This window comes from Caloenas nicobarica, chromosome 3 (genome assembly GCF_036013445.1).
Source record: "Caloenas nicobarica isolate bCalNic1 chromosome 3, bCalNic1.hap1, whole genome shotgun sequence".
Taxonomy (NCBI): Eukaryota; Metazoa; Chordata; class Aves; order Columbiformes; family Columbidae; genus Caloenas; species Caloenas nicobarica.
The window spans coordinates 54,713,027-54,738,669 of NC_088247.1; the positions used below are offsets into that span (position 1 = coordinate 54,713,027).

Sequence of the window (25,643 nt, forward strand, 5' to 3'; positions counted from 1 at the left end):
TTGGAACACATACTATACTTTCCGATAGTGTATTCCCCACATATACTCTCCATACAGCTCAGTGATCTCCGTGCCTTTTCAATAATTCAGGCTGTGTGCTCTGGCTATGTCATTGCGGGAAAGAAGCCCAATGCAGTATTAAAGAATTAAAGAGCTGCACTTCCTATAGGAAGGAGGGGAAGGTACATATGACGGGCTTTCCCGTGTTTGCCACATCTTTTGTGTAAGCTCAATTTTCAGGCGTATTTGCATCAGAAAGGTCCAGTTCCTCAGACAAAGGTCAAATGTTCTTCAGTGAGAACTTTTCCTGAAAGCAGACAGCAGAATCAAACTTTCCTGTATGAAAAATGGCATCTTTTCTCACTGAAATATTCGATATACAAAAGCAGGATATTTTTGCCCTTTGCAATATAGTGCAACTTAAGACACGCTGCCTCTGATATGAGGCAAAAAAGGAGAGTTGCTTTATTTTATTCCCAGGTTTTTAAGCTCACAGTGGTTCACGTTTAGAAATTCAGTCAGAAGAGAGGATTGCAAGTAAAGACAACGCTTGATGAACAACGTCTCACCACTGGCACGACCCAGAGATTTACACGGACCCTTGGCCTGACTCCTGCAGGATGCTCCGCGGGTGCTTTCGTGCGGCTCCGCAGACCGAGGGTCCCCGTACCCCCGGGGCCGCTGCCCCGCTCTGCCCCTCGCCCCCCCCACGCAGGGCAACCACCATCTTGTTCCGCGCAACCTCCGGCGCAACCCGCCGCGGAGCGGTTCTGCGCAACGGCCCCCACCCCCGCCTCGGAGATCCGCGGTGCGGCCGCCGCCCCGCGCCCGCGGCGGCGGAGCGGAGCGGAGCGGAGCGGAGCAGGGCAGCGTGTGCGGCGCCCACCCCGCGCGGGGGCGGGTCCCGCGTGGCGTTTTGGCTCCGCGGCGGAGGGCAGGTGCCGCTGGGCGGGTGCGTGTGCGTGTGTGAGTGTGCAAGGCGGGGCCGTGCAGCAGGCAGCCCCGCGCCGGCTGGTGCCATCTGGGAGCCGGGGCGTGGAGCGGAGGAGGGCGCAGGAGGGGGACGAGCATCCTCAAGGCCGAGGCTCCGTTTGTCTTTCCGGGCTCGGCGCCGGTGAGCGGGAGGCTCTTCGGTACCGGCGAAGTACCTGCGGATCGGCTTCCCTTCTCCTCGCTTTATTTATTTATTTTTTTTGTTCGTTGTTGTGTGGCTTTTTTTGTTTTTTTTTTCCCCCTCCCTGAAATCCAGGGAGACGCTTTCGAAGCGGGGCGAGCGCTCATCTTACGTAAATGGTGCTGCTCTGGGGAGAGCAGCCCCCCTGCCAGCCCCGGGCCGGGGGAGCGCCCCCGGGCGCGGCTCGCCCTGCCTAGCGGCCGGGCCCCTCGCTGCAGCCCGGCCTGAGATCCGCACCGGCACCGGCGGGGGCGGGCGGCGAGCGGCAGCCGGCGGCCCGCACCCCCGTCCCGGCAGGTTTCGGCGCCTCCACGGACCGGCTGCGGGGATGATGCGGCGCGTCGGACCCCGCGGCGGGGAGGGCGCTATGTCAGAGAGATAACGCGCCTCCGCCAGCAGCCCGGGGGCCGTCTCGGTGCCAGCCCCCCCACGGGACCCGGCTGCCTGGAAGCTGCTCCGTTCTCGACGGCCGGACTGGCAGCGGCGGCGGGGCCGGGGAGCGGCGGGGCGAGGCCCGGCGGGGCGGGGGAGCGGCGGCCGGCAGTGGCGGGGCACCCCGCCTCCGGGGGGCAAGCGCCCGGGAGGCTAAGGAGCGCAGACAGCAGAAGCGGGGTGGAGGAGGAGGGCAGCGCCATGACTCATTTGCAGGCAGGTCTCTCCCCGGAGACTCTGGAAAAAGCCCGGCTGGAGCTGAACGAGAACCCCGACACCTTACACCAGGACATCCAAGAGGTGCGGGACATGGTGATAACTAGGCCGGACATTGGCTTCCTCCGCACCGACGATGCCTTCATCCTGCGGTTCCTGCGGGCCAGGAAGTTTCAGCACTTCGAGGCGTTTCGCCTCCTGGCCCAGTACTTTGAATATCGCCAGCAGAACCTGGATATGTTCAAGAGCTTCAAGGCCACAGACCCGGGTATCAAGCAGGCACTGAAGGATGGCTTCCCCGGCGGGCTGGCCAACCTGGACCACTACGGCAGGAAGATCCTCGTCCTTTTTGCTGCCAACTGGGACCAGAGCAGGTAAATGCAGAGCCACCCACCACCTTAACCCCGTCTTTTCCCAGGCAATGCGTGGGAAAAGCTATGCCAGAGCAGAGAGATGGTGGGTGGGCAGCACGGACACACCCGGCTCAGCCCACAAGGGGCCGGACAGCAGCCTGGAAGGCAGAGGGAATAGAGAAAGAAGAAATGTATTTTGTGGCTTAGGGCCTTTTCCAGCTTCTTATCCTTTAGGCTCTGAATTTCAGGAGGAAAGTAGGAACTGCTTAGGTGCTCTTCTCAGCTGGCTGATATGGGGTTTACAGCCTTTTGCCTCCCCTTAGCCAAAGTGAGCGGGCACGGTAGACGATGTGCTTACTCCTCTGACAAAGCCTGGTTGCGATCCCTGTGTTGGTCTTTCGGCTTCAGCGCGCACAGAGTTGCTCAGGTGCACAGGAGAAAGTGGGAGATGCTGTGTGTAAAACAGGAGTATCCATCATGGCTTTTGAGCTGAAAAGTTTGCCTGTGCAGGAAGCTGAGGACCCGAATTCTTTCTCTGTGCTAAAGACAGCTCTTCCTGAGCCACCTGGAAATGCCAGGGTGGAAGATAAAGTAACCTCTTACCCACTCACAGTAATCTCTTCTTTTCCTCACTCACACTGCTCTAGGTGTGAATTCCCTGCATAATAGGGTCCAAGCACACAAAGCTGTGGTATCAAATTCAAGGAGGCTGATGCAGTCCCCAGAACAATTTCGGATCCTTTTTGGGACTACTGTAGCCTGAAGATGACTTAGCAGGCTGACCCAAGAGCTGTCTCCCATCAAGGCCCTTTCTCTTAGCAATCGACTTGATATTATGTGACACTGTTTTGTTATTCTAAATAGCTCACTGGGTGTCATGCCCAATTTCTCTTGCAGTCTAAAATTACATCCACAAAAATTGCTTGATTTTCAGCATATGTAAATGAATGAATCCATTCAGAGTGAAGTCTAACGGCTGTTCCTGTGAACACTGCATCATTTCCCTAGGCTCCCAACCTGAGAGCAGGTTTAGTATCTGGAGCGCTTTTTAGTGAGAAAAAATACAATCTTGCTAGTTGCCTTCACATAAACCCAAACTGTCTTTTGTGCAGTCAACACAGGCTGGGCAAAGGCATCACTGAGTGCTTAGTGCAGATGTCCCAAGCTCAGTTATTTCGAAACACGAGGAGGTCATGAACAGCTAGCAGTGTGGATATAAAGGACAAAATCTTGGGGACTGATGTACTTAAGCCTACCCTTTAAGTGCTCGTGTAGCTATCCTCTTGCAGGCTGTGTCGATAGCCATTGCAGGGAGTGATCCCACAGCTCCCTGCAGCAGTCGGTGTTACAGCAAGGGATGGATCTCTGCCCAAAGCACCGCTGGCCCACCATGGCTTTCCCCTTCTCCAGACAGGGTGGCCACATCCACACTGCCTACGGGGAGAGTTTCATGGCCCTTGCTAACCTGTGAATCATGCCTGGGGACTGGGAGAAAGCTGTCTGGCACAAGTCAAAACTGCACACGACTAAGCTAACAACTGGGGCCAGGTTCCTTTCCCTGCCTTGGTTTTCTGGCAGATGGAGCCAAAGAAGCTGAGTGAGGAAGCAGTGGTGATGAGGCTAAGGACTGAGTGGGCTTCCTCTCCCACATAAGGACCTTCCTTATTTCCCACATAATGACCAAGTCAACTTTTTATTTTTAAAAACAGGTCCACAGATTCGTAAAAATCTCCAAACAAGGAATTAGCAAAGAAATGGATGGTTAGGCCTTTTGTTAAGTCGTACATCTACCATGAAGAAGTTACCTTGTTAAAGAGAGCGTGAAATGCTGTCATTTCTCATTAATGGGAAAAACCCCAAAGCTTTAGGTGACACTTTTCAGACCATTAGTTCCTAGTAAAAAAATGACCAAGAATTCAAAATCAGAGGTAAATTATCATTAAGGAAATAATTGGCAAGCGAGAAGGTTAGGTTTATTTTATTTTTAATTTTGGATGTGCTGATATTTAAACTACATGAGATCAGCTGACACAACAGTAAATTTATTATGATATTTTTCTTGAAGTCCTATTGGTAAAATTATTATTTCTGATATAATAAGGAAGTGACTGGGGTACACAGGATTACTCAATGGCACTGCTCGCCTGTGATACGACTGTCCTCCAGAGTGAGGGATTTGTTTTCAGAGAGACCACTCAGACAAAGGAGAGAGAGCTGTGGGGAGTGGCTTGCTCCAAGGCACATGACAAGTCAGTGACAGATCTGGGAATGGAGCTAGGTCACTCTCTTTTCTAATTAATTTAGTGTCTTCCATTATCTGATGTTCAGCAGCTGAACCCGGGGAGCATTGTCTCCGGAACGTATACTAGAGCTGCTACGCAACATGTCTCAAGCTTATGCCTTAACTGACTTGAGATCTTTCTTACAATATGTAAACCTGTGCTCCTCTTACAGCAACCTTGGGAGGATTACTTTTTGAAGTGTGTCTTGTTAGGACCTCTTTATGTGCTTCAAAAACTAAGTTAATAGAGCACAGCAAGTCTCCAAATTTATCACGTGTGTATGACTTATTACAGCTAGCATGTAACAATTAGAAATAAGAAGTTCCAATTGTTATTTAAATGAATAGCAGATATACTGTAGATGATTTATATAGCATTGGCAGCCTATGATTTACATAGTTCCAATTAGAAAGAAAAGGACGGGAGGCAGAAAATTCCCATGGTAAAACAAGCCTGTGTACTAGATGTTAAATCACTAAATTTAAGCAGGGCCTGAAAACTGTACCAAATGTCCTGCCATCTGAACAACTAAATGAGACATGTATTTAAAACAAACAAAGGAAGAAAGGTGAAGGATAATGTATTGAGTGGCCCAGCAGCTTTTCGATGAGACCCTGCCGAACTCTCCATGCTGTCTCCGGTGTGGGGAAAGTGAAGACAGGTGGCATTCCTGCCAGGAGGCTGCAGAGCACTCGGAGAGGCATCAGCCCTCCCTATTAGCTTCTAGATTGTTGATTCATAACTACATTTGGCTTGTAGGTGTGTATGTGCATTTGAAGACTCCCTTTTCTTAATGTGTCCAGCTGGTGAAGGTTTTTTTCAGTTAACAGCAGAATAAACTTCAGCTCTCAGCAGCAAGTGGTCTGTTGTCATGCATGTTCTTCTATATGCTTCATGGCACCTGTACACAAATTCCCTAGGAAAATCAGTCTATTTTGATGATACTTATTTGAAATCTTTCTCTGCAATTATTTTCCTAGAAAGTGCATTAGAAAAGCTCAGTAGAAAATTGCAGTAGTGCCTAGTTCCTGTCTGTGTCACAGTGACCCAGTCAGCTCACACCATCCTCAGTGAATATGGAAATCCTCTGCGTTCCTTACCATTAGCTTTGCTGTTGCCTTAGACGATTTACAGCAGGGCAAAGATGGAATCTACTGGTTTGCTTTCAAAACTATGCTTTCATGTGCAGAAGTGCTAGAAACTTTTCCTCCCATTAAATGAAAATTTAAATTCTGTAGCTATTAGGAGGCTCGTCTGCTCTTCAGCTCACTATTAAACACAGGTGAGTTGGCAGGGTATTTTTCAAGCTCTGATGGAGATAGTGTGACAAAATAAATAGCAATGCTAACAATAATAACATATTAACAATAACATAATACTTGGTTAATAGAGTCAATTTTTGTTTCAAAGTAGTATCTTTTAAATAATAATTATTAACTAGTGCAAACACTGTCATTTTTTCTACAGTTTCTCCTGCTGACTGATGCTGCCTTATTGTTCCTTAGCTTTCCCCCAGGTATCCATATCTGTCTGTTAGCACTTGTATTTAGACTGTGAGTGTTTTGGCTAGGGATCTTTCTCATCAGTGCTAATGTAAAATTTAGATCAGTAGAATCTTCATCTGTGGCTGTGACTGTTAGACACCACGCTAACATAAGCAGTAATGAACAGTATTAAATCTGAATCTAAAAGCTAATCTGGTAAAATATTTGAAGCAGTTTCTATTCCTCTATCATTTTTGTAACACTGGTGGTGCTTTTTGTTTTTAGAATAAGGGCCCCCAGGGCATGCTACCACTGTTCAAGCAGAATACCTGTAAGAGAAGTTTCGATCTCAATCTTTTCAGCATTCAAATCTGTACCCAGTCTGATGAACGAAGGAGATCTGAGGCATCATTTCTAGGTACTACTTTGTGTATCTTTAGGGCTCTTGTTTCACTGAAATTCAAAAAATATCAAGCCAAAGCAGTAGGTTAGAAAGGGGATGATGGCTCAGAGACTTGACCAGTTTTCTCTTTTAAACCACAGTGGCACAAGAGCTCATTTGACAGAAACCTTTGTTTGTCCAAAGGTTGATTGGCTTAAAATACAGATTGTGCATTCCTTACATGTTTGGGACCTTCAGGAGACATGTAGCTTAAATTTAAGCAAGAGACTTATCATTTATCTCTTCTAGTTAACAGTTCGCATCCTGAGAGGCAGACTCATGCCACTCAGTTTTAAGTCTCAAAATAACTTGAAATTTCTTGATATCAAGGGGAGGATGACAAATAGCAATAGAGATAGTAGGGCAACTCTGCCAAATCAGATTATTTCTTATTCGGTGCAAATGTGAATTGACCGGAACCAGAATCTGGTTAAACAAATGATATGGTGGATGCCACCTATTGTCAAGAACATAAAATATGGAAAACAGCTGACACAGCTGGATTTGATTTGAGACATCTGTACCCTGCATTCTTTCTGTCTCTTTCTGTTGGCCTGGTGGAAATCACAGTGGCCTCTGGGGGTGAAGAGGATGCACAGACCACATAACCAAGAGGTAAAGGTGAAAGATCATGGTGAAGTATTACCAAGAGTTGACAGCAGTGTCTGCCAGACTGTTTTTACCAGAAATTCTTGGAAATACTTTGAATCTGCTCTTGTCGCATAGAAAATTCTCAAATAACTTTTCTGGAAAGAGGGAATTGCTGCCGTGGTTAAATTACAAGAGACCGGGATACTCAGTTAATTGTTTGAGCTGTTCTGTTCTTGACAAGTCAAGACCTCATTGAGGCATTACCCTAGAAAGCTCTGTTGCTGTTGTTGTAGAAATGGTAGCCATCCCAAAGCATTTGAAAGAATCATTGTCAGTGTGGCTATTAACTTGTCAAGCCTTCCCAGGCTCATTGCTTTAAAGTCAACCTGAATGAAGAATTTCAAGAGGTAGCAGAGTGTGTCTGCACACCAGTCCCCACCTCATTTGAACTCAAGCTGGGAGTCACAAAGAAAAGGAACATTAAGAGTGCATTATATATGTGATAACGTATTTCCAGAATTTATTATTCACATTAACAACTGAGCTAAAAAAGTTGCCTAAGCTGTCCATTGAATTAAGCATGGTCCTATAAATAGAGGGCATTAGATACATTTAAATTAACTGTGAGTTCTCGATTATCCCAGCAATTAGTAATACCTTGCTAGCTACAATATGTCCTGTAAAAGTCTGTTTAAACAAGTGAATGCAACTGAATTTAGCCATAAATAAATAAGGATTTATTTTTGCACAACCTAAATCCAGGTTACTATAGCTACTGCAGCAAATCAGGCCTGGCGTACCCTATGTACCTGACAGCACTGGAGCAGTCACTGTAAAACTGAGGCCAGGCCAAAATGGGCAGCTTGTTGTCCCCTAACATGATGTTACTTAGCACAGAGTGGTAAGAATAAAACAATACCATCTTCCCCTCAGGCTGAACACCATAGTCTCTTAAAATTGAAGGCTAATGTGTTGAAATTTTTTTTCCCTCTTTAAAGTAGAAAGGCAGTCAAAGACATCTTGGATCAAATTTATTTCACGCTCACTAGCTTATCTGTTTTTTCTCGCTTTTGCTTGGTTATATTTCTATATCTATATGGAAAGTAATTTCAGCATGGAATAAAACTTTCGACAACACAAGCCGGAGTAATTTTTCCCACCTTCTTTTTACGTATCATTTTCATTTCCCTAAAGTCCAGCCAAGGATGAAGCGTGTGTTATGGCAGAGCCTGTGCATCCTGATGCTGACGTGAACAGTAGTAGCAGTGAGGTGAAATGTTGGACAACATGATGCTGAAGTGAATTGAAGATGAATCTTTATGCAAATAACTCTGTGCTGTGTGAAAGCTTCAGTATAGCTTCTTTAATAATATTTTGTTTGCTTGGGCTGTTCAGCTGATACTTTCAGTACTCAGCTTGCCATTCGCAGCACCTAAGATTTCATCTATCACACCAGATTTACATTTCTGGCTTGCCTCTTCATGTCCCCAGAGGAAAAGCTGCTTTAAATATCCACTGATGGATTTGTCTTGCTTGCCTGGTTTTCTGTTCTGTACTTAAGTAAGGTATCGAAACCAAGAGAAGAGGTCCATTACAAAATGAAGAATAGCTCTTATCTTCAACTAATTGCCCCAAAGGGTATTTGAAGGGGTAAGCTTGGTTGTTAGTGACATGTCCCTATAGACTCCTGATATAGTTTTTAGACTTAGAGAGGACTTCAGTTACCTTCTTCTGACAGAAGGTGTTCTTGCTTGCTTTTATCTAGACCTGTGTTCTTCAGGACTTGTTTTCACAGAGAGGACAACCTTGTGTCTTTTTCAGTGACTAAACATAGAATATAATCATTGTTGTTATGGACCCTATTTCTTACACTAAGCAAAGCTGCAATGTGAGTTACAGAGACGTTGAATATGCCATAGACCATTGGTTACTCTTGGTGGTGGCTGAAATCCTGTTCTCATTGATGCCTGACAGTTTTCCTGTTGACTTGAATGAATTCAGAACATAATTAGGTATATTTGTGTTTACATGTACACATCTGTATATGTATCAGGTATATATAAAAGCATTTTATGGCGAGTCTTAGAGGCTTGATTTGACTCATAAACAAATAATTTTTATGTTTAATGCACCAGATTTCTAGCAGTCTTGTGCCAATAGGGAGCTGTTAATCCAAGGCATGTGATGTCCTCTTAACTCCCTAGAGAGGACATTAGAGATCTACATCAGCAACTTGGGACCCATCTTCTTGGACTGGATGTAGGGTTCTTGCAGCAGCTTTCTACTTCATGGAGCTCTTCTCCTGGAGAATGAGATCCTCTGAATGGGGCAGCACAAATATCAAGTGAGTTTGAGGCTAATTTTAGGATTTGAGTATTTCTAATGTCTGTTTCTTGCATGGGGTCTGATAGATGATTTTCATACTGAAGCATTAGCTGCTCTCCCAGTGTCTCACCTGATGTAATTTCCTTCCCAGTGCAAAGTTTCCCATGGGAAGGCCTCTTACAGGGTGTATCTCCATCTAATTTCATGAAACGATTAAAAAATCAGTACTTCTGAGACCTCCACCGCCTTGTGGAGGTAACCAGGGTTTGAAGGCAGTTGGCCACACTCTGAGCCCAACCCTGACCCTGAACATGGCTCTATAAACCTCCTTGCCTCAGGCTAAGGACCTGTTTTAATCTCGGTGCTGGCAATTGTGCAAAATGCATCTCGTACAGGGGATTTTTAGTTCCCATGTTGATTATGTGCCTTCCACTGTCCATGCACCAGTGTTGCACTGGATACGTAGACTGATCTGCAGATACACTAGGCAAACTAAGACCTTTTTAGTGCCTGTATAACCGTCTATAGTCTTCACTCTGCCCAACACTCCCCACATATCCCATTATACATGTGCAAACTTGCTTGGGAAATTGCCGATGAATGATTTCATTTTTCCTCAGGTCGCTCCTCACACAGTGGCCCTGGGGGTGTTTGTTTGCTTATCCAGAGGCCTCAGCAGCAACGGTGGCGTTTTCCCGACATGTCCAGCAGTTGGGCTTGGGGGAGCTGCTTTGCCTGGGGACAGAGGGAGCATCAGCCACGCCATGCTGGAGGTGTTGGCTCTGCCATGCCAGCCCTGTGCCCCAGGGCAGGTTTGCTCAGTACAGGTGGGATGCTCCAGGTTTGCTTCACTGTGCCTACTGCAAAAACGTGGTCCTGGCCTAACAGTTCTTTGATTATCAAATTGTACTAACAGGGATCCAGGTTTTGAACGTTTTCCTTCAAACAGGTTTAAAGGCATGTCCTTTTTTCCCCCATGGACAAAATTCCAATGGTCTTCTTTTTTTTCTTTCTGCCAAAAGGAAATAGAGAATTTTAGCATTTTGAGGATTTCCATAGGAGAATTACAGACAAGAATTTTTTGTGCTCTGTTTCCTCTCCCAGTTGAAAAAAACCTGAACAAAAAAGAGAGAGCATACCAAACTTCCTGTAAACCTTAGATCTCAGAAAAGTAAAGCCTCAGAAAAAAATTAAATCTCAGAAAAGTGAAAAGGAGAGGAGTGAATAAAGAACTTTTATCCTAGTCAACCAAACCAAATTCAAAACAAAATAAGGATCTCCAAAATGAAGGGAAGCATCTTATAAAACAATGGTTCCCCACATGTTTTCTGGGGAAAAGACCCTTTCTCTTGTTCACTTGTGTTAGACTGACATTTCTTTTCTAAGAATGCATATTTGGGAAGTTCACTGAGTTTTAGTTGGCTGATAAAAAATGATGGAAAGATGCGAGAAGTCAGCTAGAGCAGATTAATTTCATTTGTGTTATTCCCTTTTGTAGATACTTTCAAAATGTAGTTATATACACAGCGGAACAGTGTACTCATTGTATTAAAGCAAGTAGAATTCAGTATAATTTAATGTAATTTCTAAGTAGGCACACATGATCTTTGCTACATATGCAGCACGGTGAAAACTCAGGATTTTGAGAACTATGTTTGATGCCATCATGGGAGACTTTTAAAGGGTGTTATTTCAAAATATCTGCACAAACACTGAAGACTTAACTCTTTCTTTTGTTCCTGGAATATTTTCTTATGTGATATTTTTTCTGGTTTAACATTCTAATGCTACACCTGAAACTGTAGTGTGGACGAAAATTGACATCTGTTTCTGTAAGCATTTATCTTACTTTTAAAAAGGATTTTTAGATATAAAACATAGTTAGCCCGGAAAACATAAACACTTAAACTGCTACTTTCATGTATCTTAAAAAAACCCCACATAATTCAAATGTTTCACCTTTTTTTTTTTTTTTTCTTTTTTAAATACAATAAGCTAAACTGCAGGGTGATTAATAACTGTATTATATGATGTTCTAAAGATGACATTGCAGTATATATTTAAGCTATTCAGCTGCTGTATTAGGTGCTTTAGCTTCAAAAAAAGAAAGGTTATATTAAACAGGGCTTGGTAATATAGAATTATGTCTTCTCAATCTAAGAAAAGATTATGTGCATATGTGTAAAACATAATTACATATTGTAGGTGGCATCTTTCTAAATCCAAATTTAACATAGAAAATTCTAGGACTGATGAATACCATGTTTCAGACTTACTCCTGAAACCTCGTAATTTGTGTATGCAAAGTACTCAGTACTCAGAAGGCAGTTAAGTAACTCTTAAAAGATTGCTATTGCTCTTAACAAGAAACACCTCAAAGCCCTAGTGTGTGTTACTTTCTGCTTTCAAGATACTTTAGTAATCAGCCTTCTGTAAACCCTTTGTAGATGTAAGAGAAAACATTACCCAGAGAGAGGGACAAGGGAAGCATGTGGAAATCTCTTTTTTCTCTGATAATTTTGTAGAAGCTGTTATTTCAATACTTTGGAAAAATATAGGAGGAAACTTTGTATCTAGGCTTCTGGTGTTAAGACTGAGGTTTTGGTATCATTATGGTTTTAGAAAAATACAATTTGCATAGATATGTTTTGTACAGACATTTAATAAAATGCATAGATATTAAAGCAGATTAGGAGACTACAAAAGATTTCAAATTTGCTTTGGTGTATTAATATTCTTGTAGTTTGTTCTGATGGTCTAGATGTACATAATCCTGCTCAAGAGGATGAGTTCAACTAACTGAGCTTTTGAGACTTTCCCAGCTTTACATACCCACACGACTTCTGAGGACATGTTTGCACTCCTTTGATTTAAACTTTTGACGCACAGTACAAAGGAAGAACGCTCAGAACTTCTCCACGTCTGTGGTCGTTGCTCCTTTCCTAACCGAATCTCTCCTTAACATTCACAGGTACACGCTGGTGGATATTTTGCGTGCCATACTTCTTTCTTTAGAAGCCATGATAGAAGACCCCGAGCTTCAAGTGAATGGATTTGTTTTGATTATAGACTGGAGCAACTTCACCTTCAAGCAGGCCTCCAAGCTCACACCAAGCATGCTCAGATTAGCCATAGAGGGCCTTCAGGTAACCTTCTTTTCTTTCTTTTCCTATTTTTCCTTTATTTTACAGTTCATTACAAATCCGTGTGGTTAAAATAAAAACAAATGAAACAAAAATTCAAGAACTTCTGGGCAGCAAGGCTATTGACACCTTAAAGTATGAGTGAACAGGCAAGCTGCAGTGGCACAAGCTTAATGCATGAGCTCAGTCAGCCAGCTGCAGTAACTCCTGGCATGGAGGCTCCTTCTTTGCCGTAAAGAAGAGGTAACTTTTCTGTCTTTATTCCAAAGTGGCTGTCTTACTGTAAATTCAGACTGTAGCTTCTGCAGCAGCAAGTTAGAAGTAATCAGTTTATCTTGTCATGTTGCACAGGGCTAATGAAATATGGATTGCTCCTGCCATGCCAAGTTGGTTTTTTTTGTTGATTCCATTGGAGACAGGCTCTACATCATTTGTCCTGAAAAAGCATGGGCACTGTGATTAGACAGTTAGCTGGGGCTATTTACTTACTCGAAGTTCAGCATGTGCTTGGCTTTTTTGCTGGGTCAGGATTAATTTGAGCAGCAGCTTCTGGGACTGAGTGTACAGTGTTCTGAATTTCTTTCTGCACATTGTGAATGCACTTTGCATGGCACAGGCACATTGGTGGAAAGCATACTACATAACTCTTTACTGTCTCCTGTGATCTTTAATGCTTACTAAAATGAAAAACTAGAATCTCTAAAGTAGTTGTTTGCTGTATAAGCTTGAGTTGCTATGTTAAAAATACCGGTAATTCACTCCTGTGGCAGTGTGCCTTGGTTTTACAAGGACATATATTCCTTTTCTGTGATGTTTTTATCATTTATACATTTTTATTATTCATAAACCAAAATAACAGCCTTATCTTTGAACTTCTTCAGTTTGATATTGCTATTTTTGAAGAAACTTGTATAGCAGTACTATGGGAGTTTTGATCTAAATCTTTAAATGACTTAGCCAGTATTCAGCCTGCTGTTGCACACAGAAGGGTAGTGACAGTCCTGAGACAAAGATCTCAGTTTTCATTTTGTTGTGTTTCCTTATGCAACAGCATGATTCCATGGTCTTGAGAACTATATCAGAAGGCAGCAGTGGGATCTGTACTCTAATAGTGCTACGTTTCTTTTTGATGCTTTAAAAGTTTTTTTTTGTGTGCTATTTTTCAAAGTTAGCCATTGTTTTCTAGTTTAGAACATTAATAAATACTTTAGTAGTCTTTATTTTTAAATGGTGGTGTTTCTTCTTGGACATTAATCAGATATGGTTATTTTGAGGAAAGCTGCAGTGGATAATTGCATCTGAAAATATGATGGATGGCTTACCTAACTTCAGATTGTCTCTGAGACTCTGTGTTCTCCTGACATTGGTTGGTTCATTACTGAGTTGAGGTGAAGTCCATTGGCTTAATTTATGCATGGCCCCAGCTTTGTATGTTTGAATATCCTGAATCAGGTGGTGGCCAGCACCCAGGGTATCATTTTTTGCCTACTGTCTTCAGTCTTCTTGACTCCAGAGGTGTAAAACAGGGCATGAAATGCTTCAGAAGAGGGAATAAGAAAGCACTAAAATGACGAATGTGAGATAAAACTCTCCCAACGCTTGAGGAATCTGTCCTAATCTGTGACAGGTATTGTAATCTGTAAGCAGTAACTTTTTCAAGGCCTTTTACCACAAATCTTTTGAAGAAATCAATTAGTTTGGCTCTCATAATACAATATTTAATTTTCTGTGGAGAACCACTGAGGGAATGAAGGCTAAAATTCTTATACTAGCAAAACTGACTGACTCTCTAGTGATATTTTCCCAGTAGTTATGCTACTTGGGCGGCTGTTAATATTTCTTTTTTTTTTTCATTTGCTTTACTTAGACATTTTTCTATGTAAAAATATATTAGAATCAATGGAAAGGACTAAAGACAACTGTACTGAGCATCTTGGAGGGAGAAGCTCACTTCAAAAACAATTGCGATCAGGAAGGACATAAGAGGAAAGCATGGTGGAAAGGCGGTACAGAGAGACCCCGGCCAAGGCATGGGTCTATTTTCACCTTCTTGCAAGATTTCATGCCTGAAATGTTACATTCCTGTTACCCTCAACAGAGACTGCCTTTTATTTTGGACAGCAATGTAAAGCAGAAACATAATTCTAAATGATGTCAAAGTAAAAAGTGCTTAGTCAGGTGGTATGAAGAACAACTCACATACACTGTTTATTTATGATCTTTGTAAATACTCCTCTGTTTAATCAGAGAAATGGAATTTACTTTGGCTTATAAGATTTAACAGGGCTCAAGATACTGAACCTTACCATTTGGGGAATTCAAATATTTGTGTTATTTGGGTGGAAAGGGACAGGGAAAGTGGGATTAGTGACCACTGAATTTGATGTTAACCAAATCCCTTTGCCTCCTGAATAAAATCTACTAAATTTGCATTATATTTGCTTAGCTTCCATGGTGAGCAGAATATTCAATATGGTAAGTACCAAAGAGAGTTGATTCCAAGCTATGGTGTTTCTGGGCTCTTCACAACTGCTTAATTTTTAAGAAATTCCTTTTGATAGTAAGATAACTAAATATATAGTTTTCTACTGAAGACAAGTTCTGCTATACAGTTTGTCTGCATATATATGTTAAATGGGAGTATGAAAAGAATCATACCTCTGACTGACTGGTATACATTAGAAAAACCTCATAGGTAGCCGTTTTCAGGAAAAGAGCCTTTTGACCATGGAATTTTTAATGTTAAAGGACAGTGCTTTACTGTAAACTAATGTGAATTTCCAGGATATCCATCCCAACAGTGCTGTACCAACCAATTTATGCAGTGTAGGTCAGTACTGAATTTTAGATCAGATGGTTTTGCTAGCCAAAAAGTGAAAACCTCCTGTGGAGGTTAAGGCACTTGGCTGGGACTCTTGATGCTCCAGTTCTAACTCATACACTGGCCTTGCATTTTTGGAAAAAAAGGAGCAATACTCTTCCCTGTGGATGCTGCTGGCTACAGCATTAATGTTGCTCTTCATTAGTGAGAAGGAGGATTTGCACTTAGAGCCCCTGCACCTTGCCTAGTGAAGAATAAGAACATGAGCAAATGCAACACACAACACTGTTTATTTTCTGAGCGGGGTCTGTCTGGATTAGGTGCCTAGGAGTACTTAAGAGCTCAGAGCTGTGAAACATGAGCAGAAGGAAAACATTATTTGAGACATGAGACTGAAACCCCTGCCCTGACTTTGGCACCTTGTGTTGGCTCTTCCCAGTGTATTCAATGCGTGGGTGTTTGTGAATCCGAGTCTTTAGGCGCCCACTTTTCCCCATTCATTGATTTCTGTAGCCAAGCACTGATTTTGGGCTTGTGAGAGAGCTTATGTTACTCTAGCAGCTGGGTTCCTGAAAGCGGGGAGTGTTACAGCACTGTGTGCTACAACACCTGAGTGACTTGAATTAAGTCCCTCTCCTACAAAATTTTACCTCTTTCACCAGCAGAGGGTTACAATCTGCATGCTTCAGCTCCTTTTCGCATAGAAAGAACTCTTGATTGCTCAGAAGAAAACCAGTCCTAACTTTCCACAGACAGTGATGAACTCTAAGCTCTTACCACGTAAGAATGACAACTCGATGTTATGGCCTGGTAAATATGTGTGAAAATATCTCAATACATAATATTGGTCAAAAAACCAAATAAAATGTTAGGATCTTTAAAGAAAGGAAGGGAGAGCAGGGAACATGGTGAAGCCACTGCAAAAATCTGTCCCATTGCTTCCATCTTCAATATCGTGAATGCTTCTGATTTTCTGTCTCAGAAAGACTACTGTAGGATTGGAGAAGGGCAAAAAAAGCCAAAAGGTATGGGCTGGTTTCTGTATAAGGAACAACTAAGTTGGCTGGAATTCTTCTTGATGGAAGAAGAAAAACTGTGGAGGGAAACTACAGGAATCCATAAAACCATAAGATCACAGGATAATTCAGGTTGGAAGAGACCTCAGGAGATCAGCAAGTCCAACCTCCTGCATAAAGCAGGATCCTTTATGAGGTCAGACCAGGATACAAACAAAGTCATGCATGGCTGGAGAGAGTGGACAAGCTGCAGATGTTCTTGGTTACCTCCATTTTAAGAAATGGGCATCATCAGATGATACTAGCAATATGCCTGGCTCTTTATGTGACACAGTGATTCTTTGGACAATATTTGGGTAATCTGTGGAACTCCTTGCCATGGGAAATTCTGAATGCTAAAAGTTGATAATTGTCTTCAGGGAAAATAGATGTATTTGTGTAAGAGAAATGAACTGCGGATTACTAAATACGTAAAAACTACAACAAAGTTCAGAATTCCTCAGGCCGTGCATAGCTGGAGATGAGGTGAATGCTAAGTGGAAAGATCATATATGCTGTCTGCATTGTATCTGCTTTAGGCTCTAATTTTTGGCCTCTGTTAAGGACACGATATGGGGTTAGATGGATTTCTGGTGGGAGATAATTAAGTCAAGTGTATATTCTACGCCCTCCTTCCCCCATTTTTAATAACCTTTCATTTTGCTGCTCCTGACACTCTCATGGCCCCTTCTGCCCAAACACTGATCTGGGAACACTTCAACAGAAGGAGGGAAGAGGTTCTGGGTATGATTCTTTTCTTTGTGGTAATCCTTCTGTAGCTACATATATATACATACACATATATATGTATCAAGAGTGCATTGTTTTCACCAAGCAGGTAAAAACAGTGTCAAAGACTGAAAATTCAATTTGAAAATTATAATGAAAGTTGAGGTTTAGTGTTAACGCTGACAGACAGCTTTGGGGATAATTATAGGTGAGCTTTGCAAAATGGAAGGTCGTGGGTATGCATAAAACACTAAGTGATTAACTGATATTTAGGATTCTAAAATCTAGAACACTAAATCCTTCCTAAATACTCCATTTCTATTTAGCTCATCATAGTACTTGCATACATGACAGAGTTGTTTTGCGTGTTGTCATTCAGACAGGCTGGACCTCCAAATGCTTTGCAAAACTGCGTAATTTTTGGTGGCTGAATATTAATGCCTGTCCTTTAGGTAAAAAGCTGGGGAAAAAGAGATGATACACATTTAAACTGGGAGGTGAACATATGTGGACCGTCGGCGTTGTTGCAGAAGACAGAAGACTCTTGCTTTCAGGTTGAGGATGGTTACAGACAGAGAAAGCGACAGCGTTGTGGGGGACAGGGCAGGTCTTTCAATTGATTGTGACATTTTTTATAACAAAGGAAGGCTTCATAAGCTAAAACAAACTCGTTACTGTGAACCAGAAAGCAAAATAGAAAGAACACAAAGACAACATGCTTGCCGCTACTATTGCTGTCCAAAACATCTTTCAAACAGCTTTCTTGTGAATTGTAAGGACAATATCCTCAATCGGATTTGCTGCAGCAGTGTGAGGTGGAAGTAATAGAGACCAGAGCATGTACAATCCGGTGATGAAAGGGACAGGACTTCCTACTCCCATTTTCTTTAAGAATTAACATATCTTACAGGGAATCTTATCCAAATATTGTTGTTGGTACACCTTTCTATTTAGATATCCACAGACAGTGCTTAAATTTCGCTGTCTAGTTCTGGACATCATCTATACAACCAGCAGATTTCAGTGTCAAGAACTCATAAGTTGGGAACTTCGAGGACTAAGGATGCCTCTGAAAACAATATTTTGACTTCATATAATTACATGGTCACACGCTCTGTGCAGTGCATAAGATTGTTAATAATGAGCTTAAGGAATAGTTACTTGGCACTAGCAATGAGTAACAGTGAGCAGCAAATCACAAAAAAGCGAACCTTAAATGCCTTTGCATTCAAACTTAAAACCATAAAGACACTCATTTGGTGCTTGAGTTTCTGCCAGTTTTTGAGATAAGGTCCTGATACTCCACATAGTGCTTGGGAGGCTATTAAAAAGTAGCAGGCTCAAGCTTTTAATGGAAGCATTTTCTCCTTTCAGGAGGGCTAGTAAATCACATAGCTGCTTTCATTCAGTCTTTTATCAAAGAATTAAGCTGTATGTAAATGGTAGAGCCCCCTGAGCCCAGGACCAGCACAGAAAGTGGAGGAATGTTCTAGTAAACAGCACAGTTTTGTACCATTCCAATGCATGTTCTGTAGCAGCAGCAGAATGGGATATTTTTCCTAAGAGCTTGTTATTTTAAAGAGTTTGCATATATTTGATCTCTACTTGTAAAAAGTCCATCATAAAGGCTTACTAGCAATTTACTGTGGAAACAGGGTGGACTGGAAGTGATTGTTAGTTCTATTACAGCTCCTTACCTGCTGTCTGGATGGGCTTAACCTGCCAGGTGAGAAAGGACTTGATGGCTGGAGCTCGAGTTCAGTTGCTTACAGGCATGTCTCTATAGATATAGCCATTATTCAGTGTGGTCCCAGCTGCTAACCTGTTATCTGAAGACAGACTAATTAATTTCCTTGACAGATTCTTTTATGGTGCTCATCAATAAAAAATCCTTGAATGCCTTTCCAATGGTAATTTCTTTATTCTCACAAACACACTTTTAAGATGAGGGGATGCTATTATATCTTCTTTTATTTATTTATTTATTTTCTAGCCAAGAGCTGTTCCACTGGAAGATTACTATTAAAAGTGTCTGTTAATTTGGAGTGCCCACTGTGACAGGCCATGGTCTGATTTTCAGTCACCTTTATGCGTTTGGAGTCCAGTTGCTATTAATTTTTGATCAGGAGGATTCAAGACTTCTAAATTCTTGATCCTGAACCTCCACGCCAGGAGCCTGAATTCTCACATGGCCTAAATTTAGAGCTCCTTATTAGTTGCTCTTCGAACGCATGTAACACTGTGTGGGCTGCCATGTCTTTGAGATAAATGGCAAGTAGCAGGAAACTGAATTCCCCTTTCACCCCCAGAAACCCTGCCACATGGCATTGTACTGAAAATGCTTAATGGAGTTAAATATCCACCACCCAAACACTGCCACTGGAGCTAGCAGAGTAACTGCCTACAGTAAGTTGTCATCCTCCATGTGAACCCACACAAGAAAGAGAGTGGGCACTTTGCCAGGGTTTGGCAGATGTGTGCCGTAAGCAAGGCGGGATTAGTTGTGAGGATCTTGGCTTTTGTTCAGGTGCTTTGATGTAACCAGCACAGACTCTTCTGCCCATTCCTCCTGCCCTCTGAGCAGCCTTTGCCCCAGTCTACCACTTTCCCAGTTCCTCATCCCACTCCTGTTCACATTGCCTTACTTTGTATTAGTCTTCAGTGATGTGGTTTTTTTGTCTCAGTGTCGTGATGTCATGCTCCAAAACTTCAGTCACCATGGGTGATTGCATGGCATGTTAAGTTCATCTTAGACTCCTTCAGAGATCTCAACCTCACTGTCCAAATGCCCTCCACATCTGGCATGTAATCAGCTTCACATTTCCCAACTTCAAATCTCTTCTTCACCGGTGTTCCCATTACTCTTTGTACCACTCTGGAAAGCAGCACTAGAGGGTTGAGTCCTGATCTGTTCACATATTGAGTCCTCTGGCCACCAGGCTGTTAAGGAAACAGTCCTTGTAGTTCCTCAGACTGGATCTGGTCTGCTTGATATATATGATTCAGTGCTCATGGACGTGGGTAGATGTTAGAAGCTTCTGGGGATGTAGTGGAATGACATGGCATGATTTTTGCATCTGAAGTTTTCTTTTATTTCAATAGAGTAGCCATGGTTAATGTAGAACCCAATGAAGATGCTCATAGTTGACATTTTTCCATCAGTTCTGTCAACAGAGAAAAACATCCAATTAAAATTTTTGCAGCTTGAGAAAAAGGAAATAGTAGAGATTCTTCTTGTGCGTGCAGACTGCCTCTTTCCTAAGCTTTTGCTAAATGCTAATGGGAAATGGAATCTATCTGTGTTAAGCAAAGACAGTGACTGAATTGCCCTGATTAAGCTGAGAAGCTAATATTATGCTAAAGTGAGGGACACCAGTATGAGAAAAGAAAGGTTTGTAGCACAAACTTGGTGTAGGGAATTAACTTCTGGCACTATGATTGACTTGCTGTTGTCTCTGGTAGACTACAGTTCAACAACTGTATGGTTATGACCATTCCTCAGCTTCAAAACATATAATTATTTTTGGATGTGTTTTTTCTCAGTCAAGGTCTAAATATTTCTTTTTGCTTCAATATCTGAAGACTATGAAAGGAAAAAATAGTATTCTTCCTTGTCAGGTCACTCAGAAATAATACTAATTTGTTCTAAATTGTAATGTCAGAGACAGAAGACATGTTTTAAGATCATAGTTCACCTTCCTGCTAAGGCAAGATTATCTCATGCATTATATTTCCTAGTATTTCACATAGTTTAATTTAAAGTCTCAAAGGCAGCTCTGGCACTTTCTTTGGAAACCTTCCTATGACTGCTTGCTCTTCAGATTTCCTCTTGGCATTAATCCTAATTTCTGTATTTCAAAATGTCACCTCCTATAAGACTCTTTGCTATTTCACCACATGCTGTTGAGTCCAAAGCAGAAATTGGTGTGTGACTCTCAGTAACCCAAAGAAAGGAATTGTTTGATGGAGTATCTATCTGCACCAGCAAGGAGCTGGAATTAGGACCTGGAGGTGTTCTTCCTGTCTTATTTGCCACTGGGGATACTGTGATATGAAAATCAGTGGGATCCTCTTTGTTTGGGGAGTTTTTACTTTTTTGCCATTTCCTGTGCTATCAATCCATTTTATATACACATCGTTCAGGTTTATCTCATAAGGTTATGCTGGATCATTTTTGAAATTATTTTCTGAAATCAGTCTGACCTTTGCTCTCTGTGATGCTTATAAATTCTCTGTGATCTTATTAGGCTATGCACAGTTGGCTTTATGTTGTTGTCTTCAGTACATTCTACCTTTGCACGTAGCCCCTGTGATACCAGCTAAGCCTTCAGTGCCCATTCCCCAAAACAAGAGTGTAACTTTTTGTGACTTTTGTTTATATTCCTTAGCAAGTGTTCAGCTGCTATGACAATTATTTTTATGACTCTAATTTGACTTTGGTTATAAGCAAAATTTTGACTTTGGTTATAAGTAATTGCCATACAGGAAAAAACACTGCTAGGATATTTGACTAATGTTGAAAAACAAACATGGGAAACTTCTCTAGGGGGAAGCACCATAAAAATGCGAAAACATATGTCTGGTGATGGTTTCTCTCATCTCATGTTTCATAATCGTAAAAAAAATAAGAAAATGCAATTCTCATGTTTTAATGGGTATAGCTATGTTTAAAGAAGTGCTACTCTGGTGATTTAAAGTAGTGCAGGAACTTAGTTTCTTAAGAAAAATTCAGTATGAACTCTTTCTAAAACATCATACTCCAACTTGGATAATATATTTCTTTCAAAAAACTCCACCTCAAAACCTCAGGCAAAATGCATATCTCCAGTCATTTCCTGCATATTTTGCAAAGATCAGAGTAAGTTCTTAAAAAACATTTCTAACTTATTATATGGAAAGGGAAAATAGTGCTTGTAATCTTTTCCACTGTCTTCTGTAATAAAAAAGATAGAGCACCAATGTTTTGTTTGTATGTAATGAATATACGAACATGGATATCGGCTGAAATTTGAGGTGGCCGCACGTATCAGCCTATTAGTGGAAATTCAGGCGTACATTCAGTCCAAAAAACTGAATATAACTCCAGCACCTGACGCTGAGAAGGTCTCCTGTCAGCATCTTACCCAGAACAGTTCTGGCTATGTTGGAGTGCTTGCTGGTTCTCATGGGTTACATTTTATGTTTTCCCTCACAGTATAGGCTTGAGTTCCGACTATAAAAATGTGTAATTCGGCCCCGTTATTTTAGGGAACTGACTCCAATACCTCACAGTGGCATTGGAAAAGGCAATCTTTTGTTAATTTCTTGTGCTTTTAAGTTGGTTCTTAAGAGTCTGTTATATCTGCTAGAATCATTTTGGGGAGGGCTTTTTGTCTGAGAAAAACTGGATTTCAACCCTTTGCACTTCTCTCATTGAAAACATTCTCTGGAAGGAGAAAGTGGTTCTGCTGTGATTCAGGAGAGGGTGTCCAAAGGTATGTTTAAACTGCAGTTGTGATCCTTACCCGATATTGCATTGAATGTGCCTTATTACCCACAAAATCTTCTGAGTTTGTTGGGAGGTGCCTTCATCCTGCACTATGCCATTTGACTGAAAGTGTCATTTATAGCACTGCACCTTCTGGCTGCAGGCCACCATACTAAGTCTGAAGGATCCAGGATAAATCATCAAGTACTGGTAGTTCTCCAGCGTTCTTGCAAATTTTTTGCAAGGTACAGCCAGTCCTGTGAGGTCTGCAACGGATCTTTCACACCTTTATACAAAAGAAGCCATAGAGTATACTCCAGATACCAGTAAGTGCATATAGAAACAGTGGACACATTCACTAATTCAAGTGCTGTAATTAAAAACTTTGCAGGAGGGATTTTCAACCTGCAGGAGAGTCTATGGTGAAAATGTAGCTTCATTTTGGGAGGAAAATGGAAAATATTTTGAAGGGTAGTGCTTAGCAGAGGAGAAGAGGACAGAAAGGATGTTAGGAGAAGACAGGATAGTTATAAAGGATAGGGCAGGGTATAGGGCAGAGTGGAGAGAAACCAGCCCTTCTGATTAGATTAGAACTGTTTCAAAGTAGACGATTCAGTTTCCTATTTTATGGCTGTTCCTGGTCTCATTGAGTAAAATGTCATTTCTGAAATGAATTTTTAAAAGCTGTACTGATTAAAATTTTTGAAATTGTAGCTGACATACACCTGCAAAAATTAGCCTGTGTCATGCTGCCAATCTTATCAGTCCCCTCTAGTTCCAGTCGGTAAGCAGACTGCTATTACACGGTGACTTTGACAGACCGAATGTGCCTTGCAACTCTGTTCTTCCTTGAATCCTTCCTCCACTTTCCAGAAGAACTATACAGGTTACCTGTATACCTCCAGCAATGGATATCCATTATCAGCAGATGCAGTTAAATCGTTATGATTGATGAGGGATTATATATCAGTCAGGAACCGGCTGAGCCCCTTAACCACTTATTTTCCCATCCTTTATCTTTGAGGGTTTTAGAGATGCAGAATTGCAAGCAAGGTTTGATGTATGTTTTGGGCATTAGCTGAGCTCCACTGGGTTATACTTTTCAAAGCTTTTTGTTAGGAATATTGAGCAACTGATTTTCACTAGAAAACCTGAGGCCATTTTTGTACTATTGCTATCAGTATGATCCAATTCTGTTCTCCACAGAAATTCAGCAGGGGTGCAATTTAATGAGACAAGTGAAAGGAATCTGACTGCTCTATTTATAGCACACTAATTGATCAGGGTAGCCATGATAGGAGAAAACTTCAGAGAAAATCAATGCAGTATCAAATGAAAGTAGCATTCAAGCCTTTAAAGAGAGCTGCGTGGAAAGCCAATTAAGAATGAATCCATTTGATGATCCATGGGAACAGCTTGGACCATGTGTGTTCTTACTTTAAGTTGTAGAAATGAAATCACACTGAGCAGCATCTTACTTGCAAGGTGAGCCTTACCATATAGTTTCTTCTTCATTCTGTTGATATTCTGTCCCATTAAATCTTCCTGATGAATTGCTTTACTTTCATATGGCTACTGTAAACATCATCTTTTAAGAGTTCCTCTTTGACAACCTTGTGTTTTTTCTGTAATGAGCTCTGATGTCCCTCCCTGAGGATGGCAGCCCCACTGTGTAGCAGAACTGGGCAGCCTTTGTCTGTGTATCCAGCAGTCAGGCACAGTCCCAGGTCTCAGGGCTTTCACTTAAATGCAGGGAGAAGGTGGTCTGTCTACCTCCGTTCTCATTCCTGTCATCCAACTACTTGTAATCATAGCAGATTCGCAAAGCATAACTATTTGTACTCATTTCCATTGTTTCTTAAATCTATGTAATGGATCTTTGCTTCCTCTTCTAATTGCATTTTTTCCTCATGTTATCTGCTAAAGTCCTGAGCAATCCCCTGTGCTCCATCCCCGAGTATTTTGGTTTTGTGGCAGGTATTCACCTTTACTCAGTGTATCTCCATGCCATAGGGCTAACTGCCTTTCAGAACATTGCTTTTTGGTTGCTATAGGAGGATGGAGCAAGCAACAAACTATCATAAAGGCATTTTAGCAGTAACTTACCTCAGAAAGAGCCAAAAGGGGAATGCATGTATCCTTTGGTGACTTTAAATGTGCTTTTTGTTCTTGTGTTTGTACATACACAAAACTTTTATCTCTTCTAAAAAAGGTGACAGACACAGTGAGGTGGAGAATCACTACTTGTGCCTTACAGACAAACCTGTCCAAGCTAGTAATTTGTGTCTCCTTCCCTTCAATGATTAAATGTGCTTGCAATTAAATGGATAAAACCCTTCCTTCATTTTACGGCATGTGGGATACAGTGCTTAGGTTCATTTTCTGAGGAAGAATGCACTTTTTTTTTAGTAGGATAATCAAAAAGGCATGGCATCATGAAGTAGCTGCATGAATAATTCTGTTTTTCTGCTGCTGAATGGAAAAAAGAGTAAATAATCTCTACCTTCCATCAACAGTTAATTTCTGTGGGCTAAATTTATATAATACCAATAGCTAAGCATCTTAATAGTGCTACATTTTCTGTTCATTCAGTTTTGAGCATATGTAGTAGCGTGGAGTTGTGGCTTAATTAGCTAGATGAATAATGTCAGAAATATTGCCAATTATCAATATGGTCTTCATCTTTCTTTAAACCCCAGTTGGGAATCCAGTTCCCAATGACATCAGCAGTTGCCGTGGTGAACTTTCATAAGCTAGTCTTTAATCTTTCATTAAATCACAGGCTAGGAAAGCAGACATGAGGAGCGAGATGAAAAAAACATGCATTTGCAGCACTGATGTCTTCTCAGAACAAAAAAAAGGCATGCCTCTGTTTTTTTTTTGTGGAAAAAAAAATAATTTCCTACATTGTTGACCACACTCTCTCAGCCATGTGTATCATCTAAGCAACACCAGGAAAGTAGAATTTTCAGGTTGTAAAGATTGCTGAAATATGTGGGCCTTGAGAGAGGTCAAAATCAAATATGACACTAGGGCCTGAATATGATGAACGGCTCAGCTCCATTATGGGCAGTGTTTGAGAATGGAGGTAAGGGTGCCAAGTTTCGCAGCTCATCTTCTAGCTACATG

General features: G+C 41.7%; 1 protein-coding gene across 1 annotated transcript in view; it reads left to right on the plus strand.

Annotated features, from left to right (window-relative positions):
- The first annotated feature begins 1,807 nt into the window (after positions 1 to 1,807).
- The window catches only part of CLVS2 (clavesin 2), a 50,747-nt gene continuing 26,911 nt past the window's right edge, over positions 1,808 to 25,643 (plus strand). Inside the window, exons 1-2 of the mRNA XM_065633061.1 lie at positions 1,808 to 2,196; positions 12,271 to 12,445. Coding sequence (XP_065489133.1) covers positions 1,808 to 2,196; positions 12,271 to 12,445 — 564 coding nt within the window. The remainder of the gene's footprint in view (positions 2,197 to 12,270; positions 12,446 to 25,643) is intronic.